Source organism: Heteronotia binoei, chromosome 4 (assembly GCF_032191835.1).
Source record: "Heteronotia binoei isolate CCM8104 ecotype False Entrance Well chromosome 4, APGP_CSIRO_Hbin_v1, whole genome shotgun sequence".
NCBI classification, from domain to species: Eukaryota; Metazoa; Chordata; class Lepidosauria; order Squamata; family Gekkonidae; genus Heteronotia; species Heteronotia binoei.
Window position 1 is genome coordinate 24,126,246 of NC_083226.1, and position 27,673 is coordinate 24,153,918.

Genomic DNA, 27,673 nt, shown 5'->3' on the forward strand with positions numbered 1-27,673 from the left:
TCAGGAGTAATCGAAACACTGTACCCCCTTTTATGTCATTTTTGGTTCTTCTAAATAAAAACATATTCTTGTGATTTTTGTTCTTTTGGGATTTTACACACTAAACCAGGGGAGGTCCAACTGTGGCTTGGGAGCCACTTGCGGCTCTTTTAGACATTTTGCGTGGCTCTCGAAGACCACCATCCTGTGGGCCAGCTTGAAGGCATTTGTCTCTTTAAATCCCTTATCCCAGCCAAGCGAGCTGACGTAGGGGATTTAGAGAAAGCATTTAAAGCTCCTTTCGTTCCACTTCTCCCTCCCCCATCTATTTTTTTCCTTTTCTCTCCCTCGCGTTCATGTCTTGCGGCTCTCAAACATCTGGCGATTCTTCTACGTGGCTCTCACGTTAAGCAAGTGTGGCCACCCAGGTACTAAAAACGCGACCGCGGCACCACTCCTGTGCACCGACCCTCGATTGCGCATGCGCCGAAAAGCTCAAGGGGGTGCCCGGGTTGGTTTCGGCGCTCGCTGACGCAGCACCGTAGAGAGGTCACACGCCAGCACAGTGCCCGGGTGATTTCTTTCCGGGTTGAAAGGTCATCCCTGGGCCTGTCCTCGCCTTTTCGTATTCCTCCCCCCCTCTTTTTTTTGACTTCTCTACCTCGGCCAAAATGGCGGCGGGCGCGGGTAGCGGAAGTGGCGCCGGCGCGGCAGAGGCAGCCTCGGTCGCCTCACTCTGGAGTGAAGTGAACCGCTGCGGCCAGAGCGGCGACTTCGGGCGCGCTCTCAAGTCGGTCAATAAGAGTGAGTGTGAAGCGCGGGGAGTCACGTGGCCGGGGGGCGGCTGTTCCTCCTCTTTCTCTCCCCAGCTGTTGCTGCTTTTCGCTTCTTCAGGCTGGCTTATTTGGGCCGGGGGCTTACAAAACTGAAGGAGCCACCACCGAGCAGCCACTGCTCTTGTTTCGTTCTTCCCCGCTGCTACTTCTGTTATTTCGCATTAATGTTACCGCTTTCAGAAGCCCCTCAAAGGTTTGTGCTGGCTACAACAGTCCTGCGGGGTCGGCCAGTGGCAGTGAACATAAGGGAAGCTATGTCGAATCAAGCCAATGGCCATCCAGTCCAACGCTCTGTCACACAGTAGCCAAAAAAAAACCAGGTGTCGTCAGCAACGTTCCCTCTAAATGCAGTCTTGTGAGCAAAAATTCTACTTTGTGAGCCACTGGCATTAAAGGTTGTGAGCTACTGCATAAATTATTGTGCTCTGGGGACATTTTTCCTGAGCTAAGACAAAAATGTGTGAGCGGGGGGGCTAAAAATCTGTAAGCTAGCTCATGCTAACTCAGCTAAGAGAGAACACTGGCCATCAGGAGGTCCACCAGTGGAACCAGGACACTAAAAGCCCTTTACTTAAAAGCAGGCTTTTCTCCAGAATTGTTCAGTGGGAGAGTATGCTTCTGTCGAAGAAATTATCTTTTTAAAAAAAGCATAGAAATCATAACAATCTCAAGCGTAGGTAGGGTGATGGGGTGCAAAAAAGAAAGAGATTTCTGCGTCTAATAACTGTAGAGCAAGTCTGATCACGTACAGCTTTTTTTCACTTATGTTGTGCCAGCAACAACCTGCTCTTCTATCCAAGTGTTAAACGGTACAGGAGCCCTGCCATCCTTGGCCTTCAACCAGCACCATCCCATTGTATTAGCATACTTGGTGTTGTCTGCAAAACCTTATAGCTTTAGATGCCAAATACTGGTAGGATTGTTGGCTCTTGCTGTGTTATGAAGCAAAGCCACACCCCCTTCACACGATGCATGATTCCTATGCAAAAGGTGCTTCTGTGTGAGAAATAACACTGCCCATGTGTAGGTTATCACTAACACCAGATATATGGGAAAGTCATTTGTTGGGAAGGGGGTTGCTGTGCTTAAGCATACGATGATGTGAAGTTGTGTGAAATTGCTGATTTGTAACAAATTGTGAGTACATTGTTGTATGTTTTCATTTTTGTGGAGGTTTTGTAACATATGCTGCAGCCTCTTATTACAGAAGTAAACAGTGCCGAGCCTTGCTGCATTCCAAGGATGTTGTTTGGGTATAAGATGCCACAGCTTACCATATCTCACTGGCTCTGTGTGTGTGTGTGTTTAAAGAATCAACCAGGCGGCTTTTCCTCCCTATGGTAACTTTCAAGGTAGCTCACAGTATAAAACAAGCATAATAAAAGCCAGCCCTACTATAAAAGCAGTGAAAGAGCAGCAAGCAAGATCAAAATTAAAGCAACAAGAAACTTGCATATGAAATCCACCCTCACACTGTTTCAAATTCCCTTTTCCATAAAGTAATGTAGTGTCCTTTAAAAGACCTGCAGAGAGCCTCCTTTGGTCCTCTAAACATTAGAGTCTAATGGACTAACTTCAGAGAAGGAATACCACAACACTAAAAAGAGACAGGACCAAGGACCAACATTCCAGTTTATTTATTTATATCCTGCCCTTTCTTTCCAGTTGGGACTCAAAGCATCGTACACAGTTCACCTCTTGTTTTTTCCCCCTCACAACAACCCTGTGGGGTACATCAGGCTAAGAGTATGTGACTGCCCCAGGGTTACCCAGCAAACTACAGAGCAGGCTTGGAGAGCATATGTAGGAGGAGGGACTCCAGAAGGTGCCCTGAACTTTGCTGGAAAAGGGCTTTTAGATGGGAACCAGCAGTCTGAATTGAGCCTGGGTACTAACTGGTAAGCTGTCTTAATGTTGACAAACACAACATGTGTCTTCAGCTTGAGTTGAGTTGTCTGTTCTTAACCAATTTAAGATGTCAACCTCCCTCCCCCCTCCCCATTCAGTCAAGAAACTGTCCATTTGTGGGCACTCTGATAATAATCCATTTCTTGGTCTTTTTACATTTACAAAGCCCTTCGAAGAGCTACTAGTCAGCCACAGAACCTCAATGAGTTCCAGAAGATGTTCTAGAATGCACACTCAGTTCTTGTACGGCATTGGCGAAGCCTGTTGGATCACCTCATTGCTGCACAAGCACTGTGCTGTAACAGACTGAACATTTTCCTACAGTTATGGGGGTGGAGAATCCACAGGGATGGGCAAGCTATCCAGGAAGGAAGTTTGTCTGTTTAATAGTTCTTGTTAAGGAATTGCTGGTATGTCCCCACAGTACTGTTTTACAAGGACTGTGATCTAATCTGGAAGTTACCAAGCTGTGAATACCTGAAGAGATGTGGGTTAATAATCCAGTTTAAGACACTGCTTCTGTTACTTTCTAGTACTGCAAGTCAACAAGGACGATGTAACTGCTCTGCACTGCAAAGTGGTCTGTCTTATTCAAAATGGAAGTTTCAAGGAAGCCCTCAGTGTGATTCACACCCACACCAAAGTTCTGACTAGGTAAGCACTGAGTACTGGAGACTTCTCAGATATTGTCGCTTGTTGATAAGCTGCAATGATAAGACTGGCTGCTGGGCCATGTGGCTTTCTTCACCCAAAGGGTGATTAACATGTGGAATCCACTGTCTCAGGAGGTGGTGGCGGCTACAAGCATAGCCAGCTTCAAGAGGGGATTGGATGAAAATATGGAGCAGAGGTCCATCGTTGGAACTGTCTGGGGCAGTGATGCTCTGTATTCTTGGTGCTTGGGCGGGGGTGGGGGGCAAAGTGGAAGGGCTTCTAGTCCCACTTGTGAACCTCCTGATGGCACTTGGATTTTTTTTGGCCACTGTGTGACACAGAGTGTTGGACTTATGTTCTTATGTTCATAGAAGTTTTTCTTCAGTTTTTCACAACGTAGCACTAAATTCTACATGTAAGGATTACGATGCTTTAATCAAATAAAATATTCCTTTCTCTAGGCAGCATGTTGAGAGTAGAGGTGCATCCTGGAAACTCCACAGCTGGTTTGTGTCTGATAAGAAAGCCAAGCCACAGAAGCTACACGCTAGACCTTCCCCCTTCCTTTATATAGTGTTATTTCTTCCTAGATGTCCTTTATGAGATGTTGTGAACAATATTTTCTTTTCAAGAAATAACGGTTGGCATAGTGTCTCTGTTACCTCTTTAACTCTTATGCAACACATTAATAGTCTCGTTACCCTTAATTTATTTTTCTGTCAGTATTTTATAAGAATATACTCTTGAAGGAGCAAAATTGACTTACAGTATGGGTGTAAACGTCTTTTTGAAAAAAAGCAGCTGTTTATTAATAGTTTTATCCTTAGACTGTGAACTTGCTAAACATTTAATCATGAATGCATTCTCGCATTTCATCAGCTTTGGTACTTTTCTGAAATACATTATTTGTAACCAGAATATTTTATGGGCAGTAAAGAAGTCTATTTGCCAAATGTCTGTATTGTGTTAAGAGTAGAAAATCATGGAGCCTGGAAATTTTACATAGGTCTCTTGTTTCAAGATCCATACTGTATTTAAAATTGACTGGACTACCCTGCAAAGGGTCTTAAATATTGCAACCACTCATTCTAACCAGTGGCTTCTTATTTCTCAAAATGATTCCCTCTCCCCAGACTGCAGCAATCAGGCAATTATAGTAAGTCACAGGCCCTGTGGGAAAGATGTGAACCAAAGGCAGCACAAAGACAGTGAGAGTGTCCAGTTGACTACCATATAATTCTTTAAACATTTAATATTTATTTATGACCAGTCTTCCTTCCCTCTGGGGACCTAAAACAGTTCACATTGTTTTTCTCTCTTCTATTTTATCCTGCCAACAGAGGTAGGCTAGGTTGAGAGCATGTAAATTAAATCTTGTCATTTAATCCTTTAAGCATTTAATAGTTTACATCTCTAGCTGAAAGTCTTTTTACTGTATGAGAAGATTAGAAGTTTTGTTAATATGGGTCTGCTGAAGGTTATTTTACTAACGGTTTCTGCAAACTGCAGCCTTGAACCATCTCCAGTTGTCTTCCTGATTTAAACCATCTATCTTCCTTCCTTCCTTCCAACACTGGTGCTCCATTACAAGTAAACAGCATCATGAATCTTCCATGTATAAATGTCTTTATGAGAAACAAATATCTAGGAATGACCTCCGAATTCTGGCTTTTATTTTGCAGTGATTTGATAGCCTTTGAGAAGGCTTATTGTGAATACAGGTTGAACAGGATCGAAAATGCCCTGAAGACCATTCAAGGGGCCAGCCAGCAGACAGACAAGCTTAAGGAGCTTTATGGCCAAGTGGTAAGTACTGCTTTGAAAACTCTGCCTTCTGTAATGGTCACAAGGATGGGGTTGAGTCTGGGTCTTAAATATGTAATTGGGTGTCTTTCAGTGGTAGAGCCCAGATGTTGCATTCAGAAGGACTCGAATTCCAAGTAAGGAGAGACTGAGCCTCCATGGAAGAGCATCTGTGTTGCATGGAGGAGGTCCCAGGTTCAAGCCCTGGCATCTCCATTTAAATAGTTATGTGGGAGATGATGTGGAAATCCTTTGGCATGAGACCCTGGAGAGCTGCTGCCCGTCTGAATAGTTGATACTGACCTTGGTGGATCAGTCCTTGAAAACTCTGCCTCCTGTACCGGTCACAAGGATGGGGTTGAGTCTGGGTCTTAAACATGTCTGATTCAGGATAAGGCAGCTTCATGCAATTATTAGGACTGGAAAAAGAGCCTTAGCTAAACATACAAGTTGTAAGTCAGTATGAGGCTGAAGATTCTTAAATGTAGCCTTAAGTTTTCCTAAGGTTGTCTTGTGCTTTTTTAGGGCAGGCTGACTTCCTACTCCAGGCTATGCCCATTGAACTCGCTGGGTTTAGACTGGAGTAACTGTACAGGATTGTGCTGAATTTTGCACCCTGGTTTGTAGCCTTGTTTGTAACCTGGTTTGCAACCTGGTTGTTGCCCTGTTGGAGAAGAAAAGTAGATTTTTGTACCCTTGCTTTTCTCTACCTTAAGGAGTCTCAAAACAGTTTACGATCTCCTTCTCTTCCTCTCCCCACAACAGAGGTAGGTGGGACTGAGAGAATTCTGAGAGAACTGTGAGTAGCACAAGGTCACCCAGCAGGCTTCTTGTGGAGGAGGAGCAGGGAATCAAACATGGTTCTTCAGATTAGAGTCTGCTGCTTTTAAGCATGTTGGCTCTGTAGTTATGTTGGATGAAGTGATATGCTTGCAAGTTTAGTTTTAAGAGTGTGAGTTTAGACTTTTTACCTTGCATTCTCTGCTTGGAGAAGTTTTAAAGTCCGCTGTTTGTTGTTCTGAATGTGAACTCTTTGTTTTCCATGGTAGGATGTAGCAAACCAGTTAGCAACATGAGCTTAGAAATCCTTGGTCCAGATAGGAAAGGAAAGGTCCCCTGTGCAAGCACCAGTTGTTTCCGACTCTGGGGTGACGTTGCTCTCGCAGCGTTTACACGGCAGACTTTTTACAGGGTGGTTTGCCATTGCCTTCCCCAGTCATCTACACTTTCCCTGCAGCAAGCTGGGTACTCATTTTACCAACCTCAGAAGGATGGAAGGCTGAGTCAACCTCAAGCCGACTACCTGAAAACCTAGCTTCCGCCAGGAATCGAGCTCAGGTCGTGAGTAGAGCTTAGGACTGCAGTACTGCAGCTTTAACACTGCGCCACGGGTCTCTTTTGGTCCAGATAACTCCATTTTGGTCCAGTCACAAATTCTCCATTAAGCCACTGCCTCTCTCTCCAGACTGCTCCAGTCAGCAACATAGAGCTTCTCCTAGCTTAGTCAGCAAGGTTGTTGTAAAGATTATGAGGCTGTTTCTTGGAGCAAGAGCAGCACTTGCAGGGGAAGAAGTATTTCCACCTGCAGAATGCTCCCATCTCACCTATTGCTGCAGCCAAAATGCCCCCCTGCTGTTGCATTTGTGGCAGAAGGGGGCAGGTGAAAAACTTGCGCTTTATGGGTGGAAATCCTGCTGCCCATGGAAATGCATCATTGGATCCCAGCCAATGTGTGTATGATGCTTGGCAGGCATCTTTGATTCTCTCTGGTTCATTCAGCTGACATTCTGTTTTTCCTCCATTTTTAAAAGCTGTATAGATTAGAACGTTACGACGACTGCTTAGCCGTGTACCGGGATCTCATTCGCAACTCCCAAGACGACTATGAAGAGGAACGAAAAACGAACCTTTCAGCTGTAGTGGCTGCGCAGAGCGCTTGGGAGAACGTAATGCCAGTAAGTAAGTTTGTGGGAGTAGCATGTGACTGTTCCTGCCCTTCAGCTCTCTTCGCTGCACCTCTCACAACAGCTACATTAGCAGATGAATCGCACAAGCTCTATATCATGGGGGGGCAACGGTAGCTCTCCAGATGTTTTTTTGCCTACCATCAGCCCCAGCCATTGGCCATGCTGGCTGGGGCTGATGGGAGTTGTAGGCAAAAAACATCTGGAGAGCTACTGTTGGCCACCCCCTGCTCTATATAAATACAGGGATCTTCCATATTGGAATGTTGAATAAAGGCAGGGATTGGTTGGGGTTCAGTAGCCCACATAGAACTTGTCGCCCTTCTCAACTTGAGCAAAGCATTGGCATTGTATTGACTTCTGATACCTGAACCCAGAACCTTGGCAAGTATCATCTGCCTTGTAAGCAGAAAAGCCATTTGTGTTAATTTGGCAGTTTTTTATTTACCTTAAATAGACGACATTCTGCGTCGAGGTATGTAATCAAGGCTGAAGGTGCACTTTGCATGTTCGTGTGCAGCTGGATTCTAACTTGTATTCTGCCTCCAGGAGTTGGTTGTCTTTAAATAGATTATACATGTCAAAATCTCCCTTGTCCAAGGAAGATTCTGGAAAGGAAGCAAAACACAAATAAAACCTTGGAGTATGTATCCCCATGTCCCAGTTAGGTAGCTGCCACCATCCCTTTGAGTCTATTCCAGCAGTCAGAAGCCAAAGGGCAAGCCTCTAACCTTTCCTGAGATTTAACCAGAAAGTCAGCCCTGCAAGATAGGACACTTGTCGAATGAGTTTCCACCAAATAGTTAAATCTGGTAGATGAGTGCTATGATCCAGGTACCTGGATTCAGACTGAGGTTGTCTGGAGAACAAAACACCACAAGTTATATTTAAAGTAAATTTATTAAAATTCTGCAAGGATATATGAAAAATAACTTGACAGTGAGGAAGCAGAATAACAAATTTAAAGCCAAGGACTAGCTACACAGTAAAGACATTGGTTCAAAAGGTGCCAGATGTTACTATTCCTGATGCTGAGGTATTACAGCATCCAAAGGCAGCAAAGGGCCAACAGAGTTCTTGGCCCATAGCAAAGAAATAACAAGACGCTATCTTGAAGCTTAGCTCAACAAGCTCAGTAACAAGGAAGAGGCTGACTTCTGTATGGCTGTGATCCAGCGTGGGGCAGGAACCTTGAACCACTCCGGTCCCAGCTTGATTTTGTCAAATGACAGTGTGATCTAAGCAGATGACTTAAGTGAGGTCAAACTAAAATGAGGATGGAGAGATAGCTACACGTCCACAAAGTGTGAATCATGATTTCTAATTGAAAGGCATTCAGCTAATTGGTTGCTAGGCGCCAAAGCTCTGAGAACTAAGAGAGTCGAGATAGGTACAGATTCACTCCCCACAGCTGCGCTGTTATCTAAGAGGCACAAGGTCAGAGTGCCCAGCTTCCCAGAACAAGAGAGGTATTTTTCCATTCCATGTTTTGCAGCTTCAACTCAGTCCTAGTATGTACAAACAAGATTTGAACTGATGTTTACAGAAAAAGAAACAAGAATTTCTATTTCCTTGACAGTACATTTTTCTTACCACTTTAAAAATTAAAGGAAAAACTGATACTTTCTCTCTTTCAAAGGCTGCCTTTTCATAGCTCTTCCCCAGTACATGAATAGAGGTTATGCTTGAAATATAGCACCCTTTAAAACATTTTTTTCAGGGTACACACACCAGCTTTTATGGTATTGCAGCATCTCACCAAATGCTGCTAATGTGTGCTAAGGGCTCCAACAGAGAGCTTCACTGTAAATATTAAGGGAGTTGGATCTCTTAGAATTGTTTGGCAAATTTGCTTGAGTTTTACTCTTTTGCAGTAGTGTACAATTTGTCAAGAAGCTGTTCCTGTGCAAATTGTTGGCATGTGTTCCTCACTGTCAGATTCTGAGGCTCTTGAACTGACTGCATGTTTGTGGAAGAACTCTTTGCCCAGTGGGAAAGCAATATGCCATGTGTCTTAACAGCCTTACATAATGAGCATGTTGCTTCTAAAATTAGGCCCCTTCAGCTTTACTATCATTTATACAGCTGTGGGATTGTTTGTTCTTTTGCAGGAAGATCTGGGCCTCCAAGAAGCAACCTATGAACTGTGCTATAATGCTGCCTGTGCGTTGATTGGCCAAGGCAGGTTGAATGATGCAATGAAAAGCCTTCAGAAAGCAGAAGGTAAGGAATAAGCACTTTAATGTGTCCTTTCTCTTTACATGTTTTGTAGAGGGGAAAAGTACAGTGCCCAGTTTCTCAAGAAAAGTATTCTGATGGGCACTCCATGGAGGATAAATCTAATTTCATGAGCCACCTTAATCGATCTGCTTAAGAACTCTTTCCCAGCATCTGATAACCCATAGCTCTTATGCACCTCACTACGAGCTGAGTGTCAGGCACTAGGCAGGCACCACATGCCTCTGAAAGGGCCACTGACTGTGAGAGTGAGGCTTTCCACTTTTTAAAAACACCATTTTATGAAGCCTGTTGAGAATATCAGATATTGATAGTATGGAGGGCAAAAGTGAAGACCGGCTTCTGTATTGAGCAGAACCAATTGGAAAAGCTTTTCCTGGACTGTACCACTTCAGGCAGCAGATGGGGGTGGCTGTATTTATGAAAGTTCCCTGCCCTTAAAGCAGTAGTATGTCAAGGAGAGGGCCATGCCGAACTCTTCACTCCAGTGTTCATTTTGTATGCGCAAAGAGTATTTTCTAGATGAAGGGCTGTCACTCAGAAGTGCAGCCTCTCACCTGCCACCCAAAGTCCCAAAAAAGCTTTATCACCGTGTACAGATTAGCCTTTAGAGACAGTACAGCAAAACAACTGGGCCTGGTTTGTAAAATAAACCACTGAAACAATAGAAGGAGTAGGTAGAGTGTTTTCTTCAGCTCAGTTGTGATTAAACTGTTGCTGTAATTTTAAAAATTCAAACTCCAGCATTCCTTTGGTTTTTACTAATCTCACGTGCAAGCTCATGAACAGTGGCTATCTATGCTGGAGATGATTGATCTTAGTTTTCCCCCCTCTTCTCTGTAGAGCTGTGCCGTCAGTCTCTTGCAGAAGACTCGGTAAGTTGCTGTTTGTGTTGAGCGTGTGTGTGCATTTTCCCAAACAGAAAGGGCTATCCTATTTGTGTGCTAGTTATACGAATCCAGTAGGGGTAGTTAATCTTGTTTTTCCTTTATAATCCTGATGCATAGGGTCTAAACTTGAAGGGGCCATCTGAACAAGGTTCCAGGAGGGCCTTGGTTGGAACTTCGTTGTGTTTTCAAAAAGTTAATTGTAGCTGTGCATGATTCCAGGCATATCTCTTGAACATTATATTACATTTTAAGTTGTGAGTAGATTAAGTGTCACAAAGATGGCTTATTAACATTTATTTTAATATCTTCCTTTAGGATGTGACCGAAGAAGATATTGAGTCTGAGCTAGCGATCATTCATGGCCAGATGGCTTATATCTTGCAGCTTCAGGGTCACACAGAGGAAGCTCTGCAACTTTACAATCAGATAATCAAACTGAAGTAAGAGCGTTCTCTGATCTGCTTTCTTTCCTCTGACCATCTTTTTGGGGGAGATCTGTGTAACTTTTGTAAATGTGTTCCATTTACAGGCCAACAGATGTGGGATTGCTTGCAGTCATTGCCAATAACATCATTACCATCAATAAGGTATTTATCAAAGGGGTTTGAGAACATGATGAGCCCTACTGGATCACTCCAGCATCCTTCATTCATTTCATTTCATTTTATTTGATTTATATCCCGCCCTACCCCACCAAGGCGGGCTCAGGGCGGCTCACAACATAAAAATTCTAACAATAAAATTCAAGAATTAAAATACAATAATAATTTACATAATTAAAACAACTAATATATCAATACATCAGTCAGTCTCAGTGTGCTATCTTATAGTCTTCCGTCAGAATATTTCAATGTTTCAATGCCAGTCAGTTGTAAGCCAACCGGAAGAGGACTATCTTACAGGCCCTGCGGAACTGTCCAATGTCCCGCAGGGCCCTGACCTCTTCCGGTAACTGGTTCCACCAGCAAGGGGCTGTGATCGAGAAGGCCGTGTCCCTAGTTGACTTCAACCGGGCCTCCTTTGGCCCAGGGATTACAAGCAGATTTCTAGAGCCGGATCGCAGCACTCTCTGGGGGGCATGTGGGAAGAGACGGTCCCTAAGGTAGGCAGGTCCTAGGCCATATAGGGCTTTAACGGTAATAACCAGCACCTTGTACTGGACTTGGTATATTATTGGCAGCCAGTGCAGTCCCCGAAGGCCTGGCTGAATGTGCTCCCATCTAGGGAGCCCTAATAACAGCCGAGCGGTGGCATTCTGCACTAGCTGCAACTTCTGGGTTTGGCACAGGGGCAGCCCCATGTAGAAGGCATTATAGTAATCCAGCCTTGAGGTGACCGTTGCATGGATCACTGTTGCCAGATCGTCCTGCTCCAGGAAAGGAGCTAACTGCCTTGCCCGCCTAAGATGAAAAAATGCGGACTTAGCAGTGGCTGCTACTTGGGCCTCCATGGTTAAGGCAGGCTCAAGTAGTACCCCCAAGCTCTTGACCCTGTGCGCCATTGTCAGTGGCACACCATCAAGACCTGGTAGGGGAATTTCCCCTCCCGGACCACAGCGACCCAAGCAAAGGACCTCTGTCTTCGCTGGATTTAGTTTCAACCTACTCAGCCTGAGCCATCTAGCCACGGCTTGTAATGCTAGGTCCAGGTTCTCTGGGACACAGTCAGGCCAGCCGTCCATGAGTAGATAGAGCTGGGTGTCAACAGCGTACTGGTGGCAACCCAGCCCATACCTCTGGGCACTCCTGTTGCCCACAGTGCTAGCCAAATGCATCTGAGGTGAAGAAGATGATATTGGATTTATATCCCGACCTATACTCTGAATCTCAGAGTCTCAGTGGTCACAGTCTCCTTTACCTCCCCCCCCCACCCCGACACTCTGTGAAGTAGGTGGGGCTGAGAGGCCTCTCACAGCAGCTGCCCTTCCAAGGACCTCCTGCAATAGCTATGGCTAACCTAAGGCCATTCCAGCAGCTGCAAGTGGAGGAGTGGGGAATCAGATCTGGTTCTCCCAGATAAGGGTCCACGCACTTAATCACTACACCAAACTGACCCCACGCCCTCCCCTGCCATTTTGCTTTCCAGTAACTGGAATTCAGAAGTTCACTGCTTCAGAATGTGGAACTTCTGTTCAGCTTTCATGACTCCTAGCTCTTGCTGGCTCTTTGCTAGTTTTAAAACATTCTTGTCTTGAACCTCTGTACCACCAACCCCCCCCCCCCCCGCCCCCTGGTACTCTTGCAAGCATTTGTGCTCCACTCAGAAAAGGAGCGTGGCCATATGTCACTTTGCAGAGGTGTCCCATTGAATTAAGCCCTTCATCGTGTGCTGTTTGTCTTCCATAGGACCAAAACGTCTTTGACTCAAAGAAAAAGGTGAAGCTGACCAATGCAGAAGGCGTCGAGCATAAGCTCTCCAAAAAGCAGCTCCAAGCAATAGAATTCAACAAAGCTTTGCTGGCCATGTACACCAACCAGGTATGAAGCTAGGCTTGTTTAATTGTTTCAGTATGTGATCTGTCTGTCTGTTCTTGTTTGATCTGCGTTCCTTACTGGATTCCTTTCCCCTCATCCTACAGGCAGATCAGTGTCGCAAATTATCATCAAGTTTACAGTCGCAGAGCCCAGAACACCTCCTTCCTGTGTTAATCCAGGCAGCTCAGTTGTGTCGAGAGAAGCAGCACACCAAGGCAATAGACCTTCTGCAGGTAGGCTATAGTTTCCTCGCTTGACAGAATAAGCAGCAGATTTGCCCTTAAGGAGGTTGCACCCAAAGGCAGTACATAGATCTGGACCAACTGGTTGTGAGTCTGGAAAACATTCCTGGAAAACTAGTTCAGGTGGATTATTATTTGCCCTCTCATTGTTCACCCTGGCTCTGTGCTGAGTGTGGTTCTCTGTTGTCCATTGCTGTTGGGCAGACCGAATCCTTCTCAGTCTCATCCAGTGGTTTATACCCTTCTTCCTCATCCCCTCTCACAGCAGTTTGCAATTTTCAGGTGGGCTTGTAACTCAGTGGTAGAGCATCTCTTTGGCATGCAGAAGGTCCCAGACTCAATCCCTGATATCTCCATTTTAAAAAAGTATCAGGCATTGTTGAAAAACCTTTTCCCTGAGACCTTGGAGAGCCACTACCGGCAGACTAGACATTACAGACTTCGATAGACCAATGACTCGTATAAGGCAACATATGTTCATGTGTGTAATTCATCATCGTTACATCTGTGTCGATAAACGTGCTGACTCTGGTTACCTGTCAACTGCAGTGTGGTGATGAGGAGTTTGCAGGCTATAGTTTGAGCCGGCCATAGTTGGAAAACACTTCAGTACAAAAACCGAGTAACACCAAAACTAGCTATTAAAATGAGATCAGAGAGCATGCAAGGATGCAAAAGAGCATGCAACCCCATAGGGCTCTCCTAGTCACCTAATGCAGAGTGGGTTGTGCAGTATGCTGTTTACGTCAGACCAAATGTACACTGAAACTATGGTTTAGCTTGCTGTGTCTCAGCAGATGTGTACAGGGATACTCCAGCAAGATATGCTTGTCGCTTTGCAAGCAGAAGGAGATGGGAGCAGTTGGGAAAGCACCGTCAACTCTGGGTTTGCGTGCGGCACATATAAAGCTTAGGGCTAATATAAATCATGGTTATCCAAGCCACTTCAAACCATCATTTTACATTCCAGTTTGCACTCAGGCCTTAACTGCAGTTTAGATATTGAGTCATACTGAAGCATGACTCGGCATCGTGTCTCCCATTACAAATGGTTGGTTAACATCCTCACAAACTGCCAGGGATGTGGCCAGGAGTACATGGGAACAGTTGCTGGTCTTAACTGGAAAAGTCACAGAGACTGCTTTTGGTCTCTCCATTAAACAGTGAGACATACTAAATAAGGGAATCCAGAAACCCAGAACAGAACACCCTAGAAGAAGGGTAAGGAACAAAGGACCAACAGACCTTTTGTAGATGATAATATCTGTAATTAATTAATTACAATTAATTAATTAATTAATATCTGATAATTAATATCAGTAGATAAAAAGATGTCTGGGCCCAGGTGTGAGAAGCACCTGAGAATGGGCAGAATATTTAAGTACAGAAGTTCAAAGATGGGTGCATTGGTTGAGGGCCAGAAGATGGCCATATGTATGAAAAACTTACAATCCCCAGGCCTTCTTTTGAGCAGGAATGCACAGAAACACAGTTCTAGCTGGCTTTTTTTTTTTTTAAGCAGGAATGCAGTTCCGGCTGGTGTGTGATCTAAAATGCAAATGAATTCCTGCTGGACTTTTTAAATTTATTTTTATTTATTTTTTACCAAAAAAAAAAGCCCTTGTAATCCATATATTTGATATTCTTGGTTAGGATAAACAGAAGAATACACATTATGGGATAATTAATTAGTCAAGAATGAGAGCCCTATCAGGTGGGACAGCTAGCTACGGCTGGAAGATGATTTTGAAAACCTGTAAATATAGGAAATTGAATTGATCTGGAGCACCTTCTTTGAAGATGCTTCTTGCCTGTAACTTTGTTTATTTTTTAAAAAAAGAATTATTTAAAGATTTTTTTAATGGGTTCAAATAATTGCTGTCCTTTAACGTCCTATGTAACATTGTTTTGTTTTATTTTATTGTATTTACCTTAAATTTGTATCCTGCCTTCTCCGCAAGCGGATTCAGGGCAGCCAACAATCAATTTAAATATTTACATTTACAATTTAAAAACCAATAAAATACAATTACAATTAAAACATTCTAAAAAACATTCTATGGTGATATCTTTAATATAGGTGGATTCTTTTCCTGATGGTGATCAGATAGTAATCATAACTCTTTAGAGATGTGGGGTGGCAGTCTTCTCCCGGGTCAGATGTTAAATGCCTGTTGGAACAGTTCTGTCTTGCAGACCCTGCGGAAGGTAGAAAGATCCTTCAGGGCCCTTATAGCCTCCGGGAGGGCATTCCACATTCCTGGTGCTGCCACTGAGAAGGCCCTAGCCCTTATGGAGCATAACCTGGCCTCCTTTGGCCCAGGGATGGACAGTAGATTTTGTGTCCCTGAACACAGTGCTCACTGGGGAACATGCGGAGAAAGGCGGTCCCATAGATAGGCAGGCCCCCAACCATAAAGGGCTTTAAAGGTCAATACGAACACCTTGAAACGGATTCGGAACACAATAGGTAGCCAGTGCAGCTCTTTCAGCACTGGCTGAATGTGCTCCCATCGAGGGAGCCCAATTAACAGCCACGCCACAGCATTCTGCACTAGCTGTAGTTTCCGAGTCAGAGTCAAGGGTAGCCCCATGTAGAGAGCATTACAGTGATCTATTCTCGAGGTGACTGTAGCATGGATCACCATTGCTAAGTCGGCATGTTCCAGGAAGGGGGCCAACTGCTGTACCTGCCAAAGAAGGGAAAAGGTGGATCTGGTAGTGGCTGCTACCTGGGCCTCCAGTGTGAGAGAGGACTCCAGGAATACTCCCAAGCTCTTGACCTTAGGGGCCGGTATCAATGACACCCCGTCAAGAGCTGGTAAAGGGATCTCCCTTCCCGGACCACCCCGACTCAGATAGAGAACCTCCGTCTTCGTCGGATTCAGCTTCAACCGACTCAACCTGAGCCAAGATGCTACGGCTTGAAGAGCCAGGTCTAGATTTTCCGGGGTACAGTCGGACTGGCCATTAATAGAGAACAATATTATGTTATTTTAGGCAAGTACATGTAAAAGTGTAAATACTTGTGTTTTAATAAAAGAATAAAATAGAGGCAAGATTCTCTAATATTGTGACTTGTGTACTGCATCAAAAACCTTGTTGAGATATACCTCTTGCCAGGAGAAGAATGATCCGCTATTCAACTGGATGCCTAGGGCTTCTTAATGGCACATCTGTGTCTGCATCAGACTTGAGCAGAAACATCCGGAACAGTACAGATGCTTAAAGAACTGTCTCGGTGCAGCAGTCAATCACTTCCTAGTTCCTGCCCTGTAAATTTTGCAAGTCCCTTGATTTGTTTTCCTGCTCCTTGCTTCGTTAGGAGTTTGCGGATCAGCACCCTGAGAAAGCGGCCGAGATTAAGCTGACCATGGCCCAGCTGAAAGTGGCTCAAGGTACTGTTTCTTTGGGAGGAGGCTGCATTCAGCTGCAGCGTTAGGTTGTTTCCCCTGTCTTAAATATTTCTTCCCCAGAGGGAGACACTTTTAGTGGGGATTCTTAGGTGAAAGGGGTGGATGGGTGTGCATGCCCACATGCTCTGTGCTAAAGAAATTACAAATTCCACACCCAGAAAAGCTGAGTTCTGCAACTGCAGAAATATTTCAGTTGAACAAATCTGCTTTATAGGGGGCAGGGCATAGCTGCAGGTCCCCCCCACCTTTGTTTGGCATAATCTGCTCTGACTTAGTCTATGTAAGGTACTAAAGCCATAATACCATCAATTGGAAATTGTGTTCAGCCATCTCTAAGTTACTGAAACTGCCACAGAAAATGCTTTCACTTGTGTTTTGAGTCATAAGGGTTAGAAACTTGGCTTCTGTTTAAAAGAAAACTGAACTTCCCAAGCACCTAGCTACTTCAGAAATGTGGCATATGCAGAGGCCTGAGTCTGCCTCGGCGGGAAGGGCGGGTATAAATAAAATTTATTATTATTATTATATTATTATAAAAGTTTCTGCATCTCTTTCTCACCTGTCTCAAACGAAAAAGAGGGTTCCTTCCTGTTTCAGAGAATAACACCCCCCCAGTACAAAGCTGGAGAAAAGTATTGTGGGTAACTGCTGTTTGTTTCTTTGTCTAAGGCAACATTACCAAAGCATGCATCATCATGAGGAGCATAGAAGAACTAAGGCAAAAGCCAGGCATGGTGAGTAACTGCCTAAAGTTAAGCACGTGCAGAGTCATGCCTTGTGTGATTCTGACATTGTGGTCCTGAGCTAAGTTAAGAACATGAGAGAAGCCATGTTGGATCAGGCCAATGGCCCATCCAATCCAACACTCTGTGTCACATGGTGGCCAAAAAACCCAGGTGCCATCAGGAGGTCCATCAATGGGGCCAGGACACTAAAAGCCCTCCCATTGTGCCCCCCCCCTCAAGCACCAAGAATACAGAGCATCACCCACAGACAATGGGCTGTGGCTAACAGCCATTGATGGACCTCTGCTCCATATGTTTATCCAGTCCCCTCTTGAAGCTGTCTATACCTGCAGCCACCCTCCTGTGGCAGTGAATTCCATGTGTTAATTACCCTTTGAGTGAAGAAATACTTCTTTTTATCTGTTCTAACCTGACTGCTCAGCAATTCCCCTGAATGTCCATGAGTTCTCGTATTGTGAGAAAGGAAGAAAAGTTATTCCAGTCTAAGGCTATTGAGTTTATTTGGAATATGCTGGAGTAGCTCTGCATCAAATCGCACTATGGATTAGATGTTTTTATCTCTGTTGAGTGTTAACATCAGCGTGATTTATCATTTCAGATTTTGACTTTAATAAAGTAATAAAGCTCTTGGTATAATAAAAAATAATTATTCTAGTATTCAACAGAGGTATCCTGCTTGTTTCTAGATGGTTTGAATGACGGTTTTATTGTTAGTTGTGAATAATCTCGCGCAGGTCTCTGGAGAGGCAGCATGTACGTTTTCTAAATAAATGAATCTAATGTTGCATTTTGAACGGTCGCAGGTTTCGGCCTTAGTTATGATGTACAGCCATGAAGAAGACATCGATAGTGCCATTGAGGTCTTGACACAAACCATCGAGTGGTATGAAAATTTCCAGGCAAGTAAATTGTTAGATGGTTATGTCAATAGATGGGGTGATGCCTGGAGTCTGTATATGTGTGTGCACCTGCAAATTGTTTCAGGATTTATTTTGCACTCACATTGTTGAAGGATAATAGCGGTAGGAGAAAAAAAGAAATTCTCATGCATTTTAGTTCACAGGTGTGGGTGATATGGTATTCAGTAGGGATGGACACGAACCTGCCCACGACCTTAAATTCAGTGCTAAAATCGCCCAAGTTGTGAACCAGAGTTTGTGCGATCGTGATAAATGACCATTCCATGATCCTCCATGTTGCTGTCAGGAGGTTCATCCAGCGCAGGGGGGGTGGAGCACGAGGAATTGCTGAAATGCCTTGTTTCTATTTCAGCGTAACAGCTGATGGGTACACCATCCCCCTGCTGTTAGGCCGAAATGGATGCAAACCATTTAAGTGATCTCTTTTGCCATGGTGGCCGGGGGGAGTGAAACAAATGGATTTAATGGCTTGCAGCCGTCTAATCCTTCACGGACAATCCCTCCCTATCTCCTGACTATTGCTTGCCGTGGCCAGGTGAAAGGCAGCCGAAACCAGCATGTTCAGTTTATGCATTTTTGCTCAGTTCGGGGTTGGTTTGGGTACACCCCGAAGTGGAGTTTTCTGGTTTGTGCCCATCCCTAGTCTTCAGTGCTGCTTTCCAAAACACAGTTCCCTTAAAGAATAACTGCTGTGCTGCAAACTGTAACTGAAAGTTTCTATGAACCCCAAATACCGACACTCAGTTCTGCTTTCCGCCTCTCTAAGCGATTTACTGCTTTGGCCGAGCCTTCCAAGCAGGTTCAGCAAAGGATGAAGTAATCCTACTGTCAGGAGGCTTTCCTAGCCAAGGGGCAACTGGGGGCAGCTGACCTGGGAGCCATGCTTGGGGGGACCTAACAGCCTCCATCCTCCAAGCAAGGGGGAAAAGAAGGGCAGCTGGCTCTTGCCACCACTTGCATCTCAGGCTTTTGGCGACAGCAGCGGCTCCCACTCCCTTCCACATTTCCTTGAATATGGAGAGATGCCGTGTTGGGGGAGAGTGATCAGAAGAACCACAGGTGCTTCCAAGCCTTGGAAGGAATATCACTGGCTTAGAAGAAGACCGTAGATTTATACCCTGCCCTTCTCTCTGAATCAGAGCCTCAGAGCAGCTTACAATCTCCTTTATCTTCCTCCCCCACAACAGACACCCTATGAGGTGGGTGGGGCTGAGAGAGCTCTCGCAGAAGCTGCCCTTTCAAGGACAACTCCTGTGAGAGCTATAGCTAACCCAAGGTCATTCCAGCAGCTGCAAGTGGGAGGAGTGGGGAATCAAACCCGGTTCTCCCAGATAAGAGTCTGCATACTTAACCAGTACACCAAACTGGCTCTCAGATAATTGAAACTTCTGTGATTGTAATACAGTCTATAAATGAGGCATACTTTTGTAAAAGCTTTTGCAGTGTGGTAGCTGCGAATGTCGACTAGGAAGGGCCCACTTCAAATCTTCCTTCCACCATGAAGGCTGCTTTAAGGAGCGCTAGGGCTTTTTTTGAGCAGGAATGCACAGGAATGCAATTCCAGATGGCTTGGCATCAGGGGGTGTGGCCTAACATGCAGATGGGTTTCTGCTGGGCTTTTTGTACCAAAAAGCTCTGGGTGAAACAATGGTGATGTCAGGGGGTGTGGCCTAATTTACAAATTTGTTCCTGCTGGGCTTTTTCTGCAAAGAAAGCTCTGAGGAGCACCTGCTGTGTGCACACACATTGTTCTCTGCCCTAGATCTGGGGGAAATGATGGAGCTTTTGAGAAGACAGAGAACAACAGAGATTATTAAATCAGTCTTCCACACACCTGGTGGAACAGGGCTCAGGGTGGTGTGCATCAATAAAAAATATTTGCATGATAAATTCACAGTTAAAATAATGAAATTCACACTAAAAAATAATAAAATGCAGAAATAACCTTAAAAAACCCTAATGAGATGGTGCTGAGACTACCAAATGTGCCAGTGCCTTGTGAGGGAGGGGCAGGAATACAGGAGCGCCAGACAGATGGGAATCACTGCTGTCTTCAACCAGACAGCTGGCAGAACATCTCTGCCTTATGTACCCCACAGAACTGCATTAAGTCCTGCAGAGCACGGATGGCGTTTGGCAGAGAGTTCCACCAGGTTGGGGCCAGGGTGGAAAGATGGAGATGGGTCAGAACCTGTGCTGACAGGAAACCTCCAGCCTAACCTGGCTACAGGATCCTGCAGCCAGATGCTGTTCTGCTTCTTGTGCTTTTGTAGCTGCTGCTTGTGCTTTTGTCAAACTCTCTTCCCTGCTTTGTGGTTGCTGTCTGCTGAACAAGAGGTTTGGACATTGAAGGAACTGTGATTAGTGGGAACTGGTGGAACAGCCAGGCTTTTGGTTTAGTTGCAGTATGTTCATCTTTGATATCACAGCCCTTAGAAACAAAACGCGCTCATATGTGTGGGCACTGACTTACGGGACCCCTGAAGGTTGCATGGGTGAGCCTGCTTCTTCAGCAGTGTCAAGAAAGAGTGACCGTATCAGTCGCGTTCCATTGCATAACATAACATAAGCAGGTACTGTCTTTCAGCCAAAGTCTTCAGTTCATTTGTTGCTCATCAGGGAAGCGGCTAACTTTAAGCTGAAGCACGGCCGGAAGAAGGAAGCCATCCGTGATCTAGAGGAGCTATGGAAGTAAGTCCTTCCCCGAGAACAAAAGTGTGCCTGGTAGGAAGAGGCTTCAGTGTGAGACCACTAAAAGGAGACGTTAATAGTGCTCACAAGCATCTTCATGGGGCGTGTGCACTGAAAACAAGGGGAAACTCATTGTTTTAATCTAATGGCTACAAGTAGAACATGGTGCAGAGTTGTAGATAAACTACGGGGTTTTTTTGGTGGGGAGGGTTAAGCAAAAAGGTAATTCCCCCCCCCCCCCCCAGCCTATGAGGCTAAGGAGCCCGTATGAAAACCAGTTCCAGAATAAAACACAAGGACTGTCCTAGAACAAAGTTTGAGTCCAGTGGCACCTTTAAGACCAACACAGTTTTATTCAAGGTGTGAGCTTCCCCAGACAAAGTGAAATGAAACCGACCAGTCCATGCATGTAAGGCGGAGGGTTGTCCTCGAGAGAGTTGCACTCTTGTGACTTCAGCTGACTTAGAAAGACTGAACTTTGCTTAGGCATGCCCAGTTAGTGCCCAGCAGTGGACTCTGGAAGAAACTCATAATGTGTAGGTTCAAACCAGGAGATGGTTGTGGGGGAAGCAGCCTTGAAAGTTAGTTTGTCTTGCCTATATGGCAAAAAGGGACTGTTCTGTGAACATTCCCTCCCAGGTTCCAACTGGTCTTGATAACCAGTAACTTGGTGGTTATCTGCTCAGCTTTGTGCCTTCTTGGCATTCCATTAGTTCCTGTGTCCTCCCTTCTCCAGCTTTGAGCCCAGCACCCAAATTAAAATGCACACATACAAAACTGCTTTCACCACTCTTGTCACATTAGCATTCCTGAGCAGCGGGCAGCGGAATATGCAGCGGCCAAAGATCAAATCTTCCCTTGAGAGGGTATGTATGTATGAGCATACAAGCTGCCCACTTTGCCCCAGACAGGAGACAGGCATGGTATGGTCATCGCTTCCTACTCTGCTGCTTTGGAAGCAGTTGCTATATGGCCAGCATGTAAGGGAAGGGGATTTTTGGGGGCAGGGGGGAGGGGGGTTTCCCCCCACACCACTAGTAATATGTGCAGTGCTTGAGCAATACACATGCTTGTGGTACAGGAGGTATTTGTGGTGCATTTCATACATTACAACAAATGCATTCCTGGAGGTGTTTATTTGGGGAAAAGCTAACATGAAGGAAGGCCTGGTTGCCAGTCCAGTTTAGGGTGTTTGCTATAATCACTCTCAAAATGTTTTCCATCAGGAGTAGTCAAATGTCAGATCTCTCAAGATGTTCTGTATTTGATAAGACAGCTGATTTTGTATCGCTGTACAGCACTAAGTTCCCTATTACATGAACTGAACCATGTATCTACCGTATTTTTCGCACCATAAGGCGCTCCGGACCATAGGATGCACCTTCCTCCTGGGGGGCGATCCGCTGCCTCCGCCTCCGATCCCGGCGCTTCCCCCGCGCCTGCCTGCCTGGCTCCAGCTTCTTCCAGCAAGCGCTGGAATCGCTCCACGCTGCCCCCACTGCAAACCCAGCGCATCAGAGCTGGAGCCAGGCAGACAGGCACGGAGGAAGCACGCTGCCCTCTCCACAGCTGGCGCTCGCAAAGCGCTGGGTTTGCGGAGGGGGCGGGTGCTTCCTCCGTGCCTGTCTGCCTGGCTCCAGCTCTGATGCTTACAGCAAGCGCCGGGATCGGAGGGCAGAGGGAGCGATCCTGGTGCTTGCTGTAAGCGTCAGAGCTGGAGCCAGGCAGACAGGCACGGAGGAAGCACGCTGCCCCATCCGCAGCCGGTGCTCGCGAAGCGCTGGGTTTGTGGTGGGGGCAGCATGGAGCGATCCCAGCGCTTGCTGGAAGAAGCTGGAGCCAGGTAGGCAGGCGTGGGGGAAGCGCCGGGATCAGAGGCGGAGGCAGCGGATCGCCCCCCCCCCAGAGGAAGGTACCTTCGCTCCATAAGACGCGCACACTTCCCCCCCACACTTTTTTGGGGGGGGGGAGTGCGTCTTATGATGCGAAAAATACAGTAGTTTAGAGGCCTCTAATCTTTTCTCCTGGCCTTGATAAAGAAGCTTGTGAAACAGGGGCTGTTTGCACCCACCCCCCCCCCCCAAGTATAGATTTTTTTATCTTGCCCACATGTGGTTCTCCCTTCCTTCAAGTCCCTTGCTGAGATTTTTCCCACTAGTCACTTGTGTATTCAGGTAGATCATGTGGACCTTCAACTGGATGTTGAAATGAACAGGATCGCTCTTTCATAGGAGAAGTTCTGAAGCCATGTGTTTCTTGAAATGTGCTTGTTCTTCCATGAAATTAATAGGGAAATGACTCACTTGGTTGTCGTACGGGAGTGGTGTGGTGCCGTGGATTGCTTACAGTCTCTGTACTAGATTTCTTCCAGCCATGACAATTGTACTGCTGTATTTTTGCAGGCAAAACCCAGAGGACAGCCATACCCTGGCCCAGCTCATCTCAGCGTACTCCTTGGTCGATCCCGAGAAAGCTAAAGTGTATCCTTCCTAGGTTGGTGGAGGGAGGTGGGGGGTATTAAAAGGCATCCCTCAACTCCTTTCTGAAACGGGCAACCTTATTACAATGAAGATAGCTTCAGAGGGTAGCCCTGTCTGTCTGCAGTCAAACAGCTAGATTCAAATCTAGTAGCAACTGAGAGACCAACAGGATTTGAGGGGTATAAACTTTCGAGAGAGAGCTCCTTGTACCTGGCGAAGAGACCTTTGACTTTCAGAAGTTTATACCCTAAAAGTCTTGTTGGTCTGTAAGGTGCCACTGGACACAAGTCTGTTTTCTTGCTACAGTGGAGCTGTCTGGAATTTTCCACCTTCAGAATAAAACATGTCTGCAAATGAATCCCTCCCTACCCCCCCCCCCACCCCTCTGCCCCTGGAAATACTCCTGTGCACTGCAGGGGATTCTAGGGCACATTCTGGGCTTAGGCACTGGCCAAGGACTTTGTTGGCTTCTTTTGGTAGGGCTTCACTATTATTATTAGTTTATTTATATTCCGCCCATTCCCCCATGGGGGCCCAGAGCGGAGTACATCATAAGTAGTAAAATCACAGTAATATCACAATAAAAACCAACTAACGTATTTAGTAAAAGTACAACAGGATGGTCCAGCAAGATGGTGTAACAAAATGGTATAGCAGGATGGTACAGCAGAACAGCATAGTGGAATAGTACAGTAGGGGAGGCCAACCAGTCTTAATAGATTCCTGCCACCTCATCCAAAAGCCTGGCGGAACAGCTCCGTTTTACAGGCCCTACGAAAGGCTAACAAGCCAGGTAGGGCCCGGATCTCCTTAGGGAGCTGATTCCACTAGGTTGGGGCCATGCTGTGTGGCTGTGAGTTGCAGAGGAAGACCAGCAGATGGCAGTCCTGTTAACCTCGGGGGTTTCTCAGGAACAGAGAACTGCTCCAGTTGGGTTCCTTTCTTTACCAAACACCTCCCTCCCTTCTTAGAAGCCTGTGGCACCATAGTAAGACCAGAGGACAAATGGAAAATATGCTGTCCTCCTTCCCCTCCACTCCCATACTGTGTTCTCTACTGATGCAGCCAGAGATACTCCAGATTTCTCTATCCTGGAGCTCCTTTGTTGCATCCGTTGAGCTGGGTTGCCTTGAAAAATCTCCTTCCCCTCCTCTTCCAGAATGCATTCCTGGTGTTCCTAAACTCTTCTCTCCCGACAGTCTTAGCAAACACTTGCCCTCCTCTGACACAATGTCTTTGAAAGTAGATGTGGACGCGCTCGAAAACTCGCATGGGGCTACATATGTTCGGAAGAAAGGAGGGAAACCCACCGAGAATCAACAGAAGGAACAAGGGTAAAAAAAAACATCATTCAGTGGTCCTCTGAAGCTATATCGATATAACAAAATGAGCTCAGTGAACAGAAGGGATGGGTTTTATCAGACCATGTGCCCTGACCTGGATGGTCCAAGCTAGCCTGATCTCATCAGAAGCTGAACAGGGTAGGTCTTGGTATTTGGGTTGGAGACCATCAAGGAAATCCAGGGTCGCTAAACAAAGGCAATGGCAAAACACCTCTAAACGTCTCTCGCTTTGGCAACCTTTGCCGAAGATGGGGTAGAGATTTTCACCAATTCCCCCCACGCACTTTGCTCCCTGTGGTGGACCCCAGGAACAAAAGCTCACTGGGTTGCTGCAGAAGATGAAAGCAGGAAGTCCTACAGCTTGAAATCTCTGGGTGGCTGGATACATCTCAGTATATCTCTTGCAACTATAGCAGGGGTGGCCAGACTTGCTTAACGTAAGAGCCATATGTCAGATGTTTGAGAGCCACAAAACATGAACGTCAGGTGTTTGAGAGCTGCAACACGAAGAAAGGCAAATAGATGGAGGGGGCAAGAAAACAACTTTAAATGCCTTTTCCAAGCCGGCTAACAAGGCGCTGGGGCTTTGAGAGCCAGACAGAATGTGTGAGCCACAGTTTGGCCACCCCTGAGCTATAGGCTAACCTTCTCCCCCCAATTCTCCCCCCACCTTTTATTAGCTTTTTTTCTTGCATCTCAGTCAGGCTCACGTATCTTCATTTTGTTTCTAGCCAAGGAGACGTTAAAAAGAAGAAGAAGAAGAAAAAAGGTGAGTACCTCATTGCTGCGGGCTGTCTGGCTAACTGATGAGTTGAGAGGCGTGCAGTGACATTGTGGAGGGAGGGAAGGAGACCTAAAAATTGCCAGCATATGTTTGAATTTTCAAAGCAGATTCAGCCAGGTTCAAACAGAATTAACAGGGCAGGAGTCAGAAATTCCTGGCAACTTTGCAGTATGAACAGCCATTTTGGGGTGAACTGTGAGGAAAAGCTGTTGCTTTCACCCCCTGCCAGCAGGCTTCCCAGAAGCATCTGGGTCCAATACTGGAAATAGGGTACTGGGCTTTCGAATCTGGTCCAGCAGGGCTGCTTCTGCGTTCTCTTGGATTTAAATGTAGTCTTAACTTGTGTGCTAAAACTTTTGCTAGGTGCCCTTTTAAGTCCTAGGTAGAGGACATTGATTGCAATAGAAAAATCTGTGTTCCCGGAAGGAAATTGAAAAGCATTGTGTGATCACACAAAAGTGTCTTCCCCTTGCTAGGGCACTCAGGCACTGATTCAGGCTAGTCAGTTATCCTGCAACTCACCTGTCTACTTTCCAGTTTCGGGGTAAGCATATGTGATTCTCCTGTGCTGAATGTGTCTTAGGAAAACTGCCAAAGAATTATGATCCTAAAGTGGCTCCTGACCCAGAGCGCTGGCTTCCGATGCGGGAGCGTTCCTACTATCGGGGGAGGAAGAAGGGAAAGAAGAAGGATCAGATCGGGAAAGGGACCCAAGGGGCAACGTCCGCAGTGTCCTCCGAACTGTGAGTAACCGGGTCTGCATTTTCAGTCCTTCTGATAACCTCTGACAAATAATGGAATCAAAGAAGAAAGGCAAGGGTTAAGTATCTTGCAGCTGTTGCTGGATAACCATCATGCAGCAGTCTTTGGGAAACAAGCAGAGACTGGCGTAGACTGAATTAAGCGCATGATGAAAGAGTGAACAAGAGGGAGTCCTGCTTGAGAGCCAGTTTGGTGTAGTGGTTAAGTGCGTGGACTCTTATCTGGGAGAACTGGGTTTGATTCCCCACTCCTCCACTTGCAGCTGCTGGAATGGCCTTGAGTCAGCCATAGCTTTCGCAGGAATTGTCCTTGAAAGGGCAGCTGCTGTGAAAGCCCTCTCAGCTCCACCCACCTCACGGGGTGTCTGTTGTGAGGGAAAAAGATATAGGAGATTGTAAGCCGCTCTGAGTCTCTGATTCAGAGAGAAGGGCGGTGTATAAACCTGCAGTTGTCATCTTCTTCTGAAGGTCTGTCCTTCCCTTGCCCCAGTGATGTCATAATTCTGGCTCCTTATCTCCCTGTTCCGGGGGCTCCAGCTTTGATGTCACGTGACTTCCTGTCACATGGTTGCAGCTCAGTGGGTGCTATGCAAGGGGGGTTGTGGGGTTTGTCTGAAAATGCCCAGGACCACTTTATCAGAGGAACGGTTCCTTCTGTGTTAACAAATAACACAAAAGGATGCTTAGGATGGAGTGAAGGGATTTCTTTCCCTGTTGAATGGCAGTTAGAGGACCTGCAACACCTCCAGCATTGAGCAGTGATTTTCTTCCCTTGCTCCCTTGTCTGCAGCGATGCCAGCAAGACTGCCAGCAGCCCCCCTACATCCCCGAGGCCCGGCACCGTCACTGCAGCCCCCTCCGCGTCAACAAGCAACATGATACCCCCGAGACACCAAAAGCCTGTTGGTGCAGCGGGAACCAAGAAGAAACAGCAGCAGAAGAAAAAGAAAGGCGGGAAAGGAGGCTGGTGATCGTGGCAAGCGGGTTGTTGCATTTTAACTCTCCCTCCCCCATTGTGAATACCAAGAGCAGAATAAAGGACAAGAAAAAGCAGGAAAGGCCTGTATGCATGTCTCTTCCCCCCCATTTGCACTTGGCTCTTCACAGTTCCTTCATCATACTTGTAGGAGAGACTGCATACAAGCTAACAATCCAGATCTTGACAGCTGGTGAAAGATGTTTCAGTATCAAAGTAAGAATGTTGCCACTTGTAACTAGTCCACTAATCATCAGAATTGGTCCAGAGGAGCCATTTTGCTAGCTGAGGCAGTTTCCTCCCAGCAGAAGTGCCTTCCCCTGGCACAAGAGGGCCTAAATTTTGGGGAGAGGCTATAGCTCTCCAAGGCAGAGCATCTGCTTCGCGTGCAGAAGGTTCCAGGTTCAATCCCAGGCATCTCCAGTTGGAAAGATTGGGCGAGATGGGGGGGAAGGGCTGACAAAGCCAGGAGAAATAGAATCATCTTCACTTGCCGCTGAACAGACAAGTTGGTCCCTAGGCTGACACTGATAGGAAGAGTGCACCATAAATAAGGCATCGCTGTTGA

General features: G+C 46.0%; 1 protein-coding gene across 1 annotated transcript; it reads left to right on the forward strand.

Annotated features, from left to right (window-relative positions):
* Nucleotides 1-558: 558 nt before the first annotated feature.
* Nucleotides 559-27,187, forward strand: SRP72 (signal recognition particle 72). Its single transcript, XM_060236940.1, has 19 exons — nucleotides 559-783; nucleotides 3,257-3,377; nucleotides 5,060-5,183; nucleotides 6,992-7,135; nucleotides 9,256-9,367; nucleotides 10,226-10,257; nucleotides 10,588-10,712; nucleotides 10,802-10,859; nucleotides 12,618-12,749; nucleotides 12,851-12,979; nucleotides 16,314-16,386; nucleotides 17,074-17,138; nucleotides 17,954-18,049; nucleotides 20,658-20,761; nucleotides 23,164-23,241; nucleotides 24,441-24,575; nucleotides 25,316-25,353; nucleotides 25,952-26,111; nucleotides 26,920-27,187. The coding sequence occupies exons 1-19, from the start codon at nucleotides 651-653 to the stop codon at nucleotides 27,098-27,100; spliced, it is 2,040 nt and encodes a 679-aa protein (XP_060092923.1). The 5' UTR covers nucleotides 559-650; the 3' UTR covers nucleotides 27,101-27,187.
* Nucleotides 27,188-27,673: the final 486 nt, after the last annotated feature.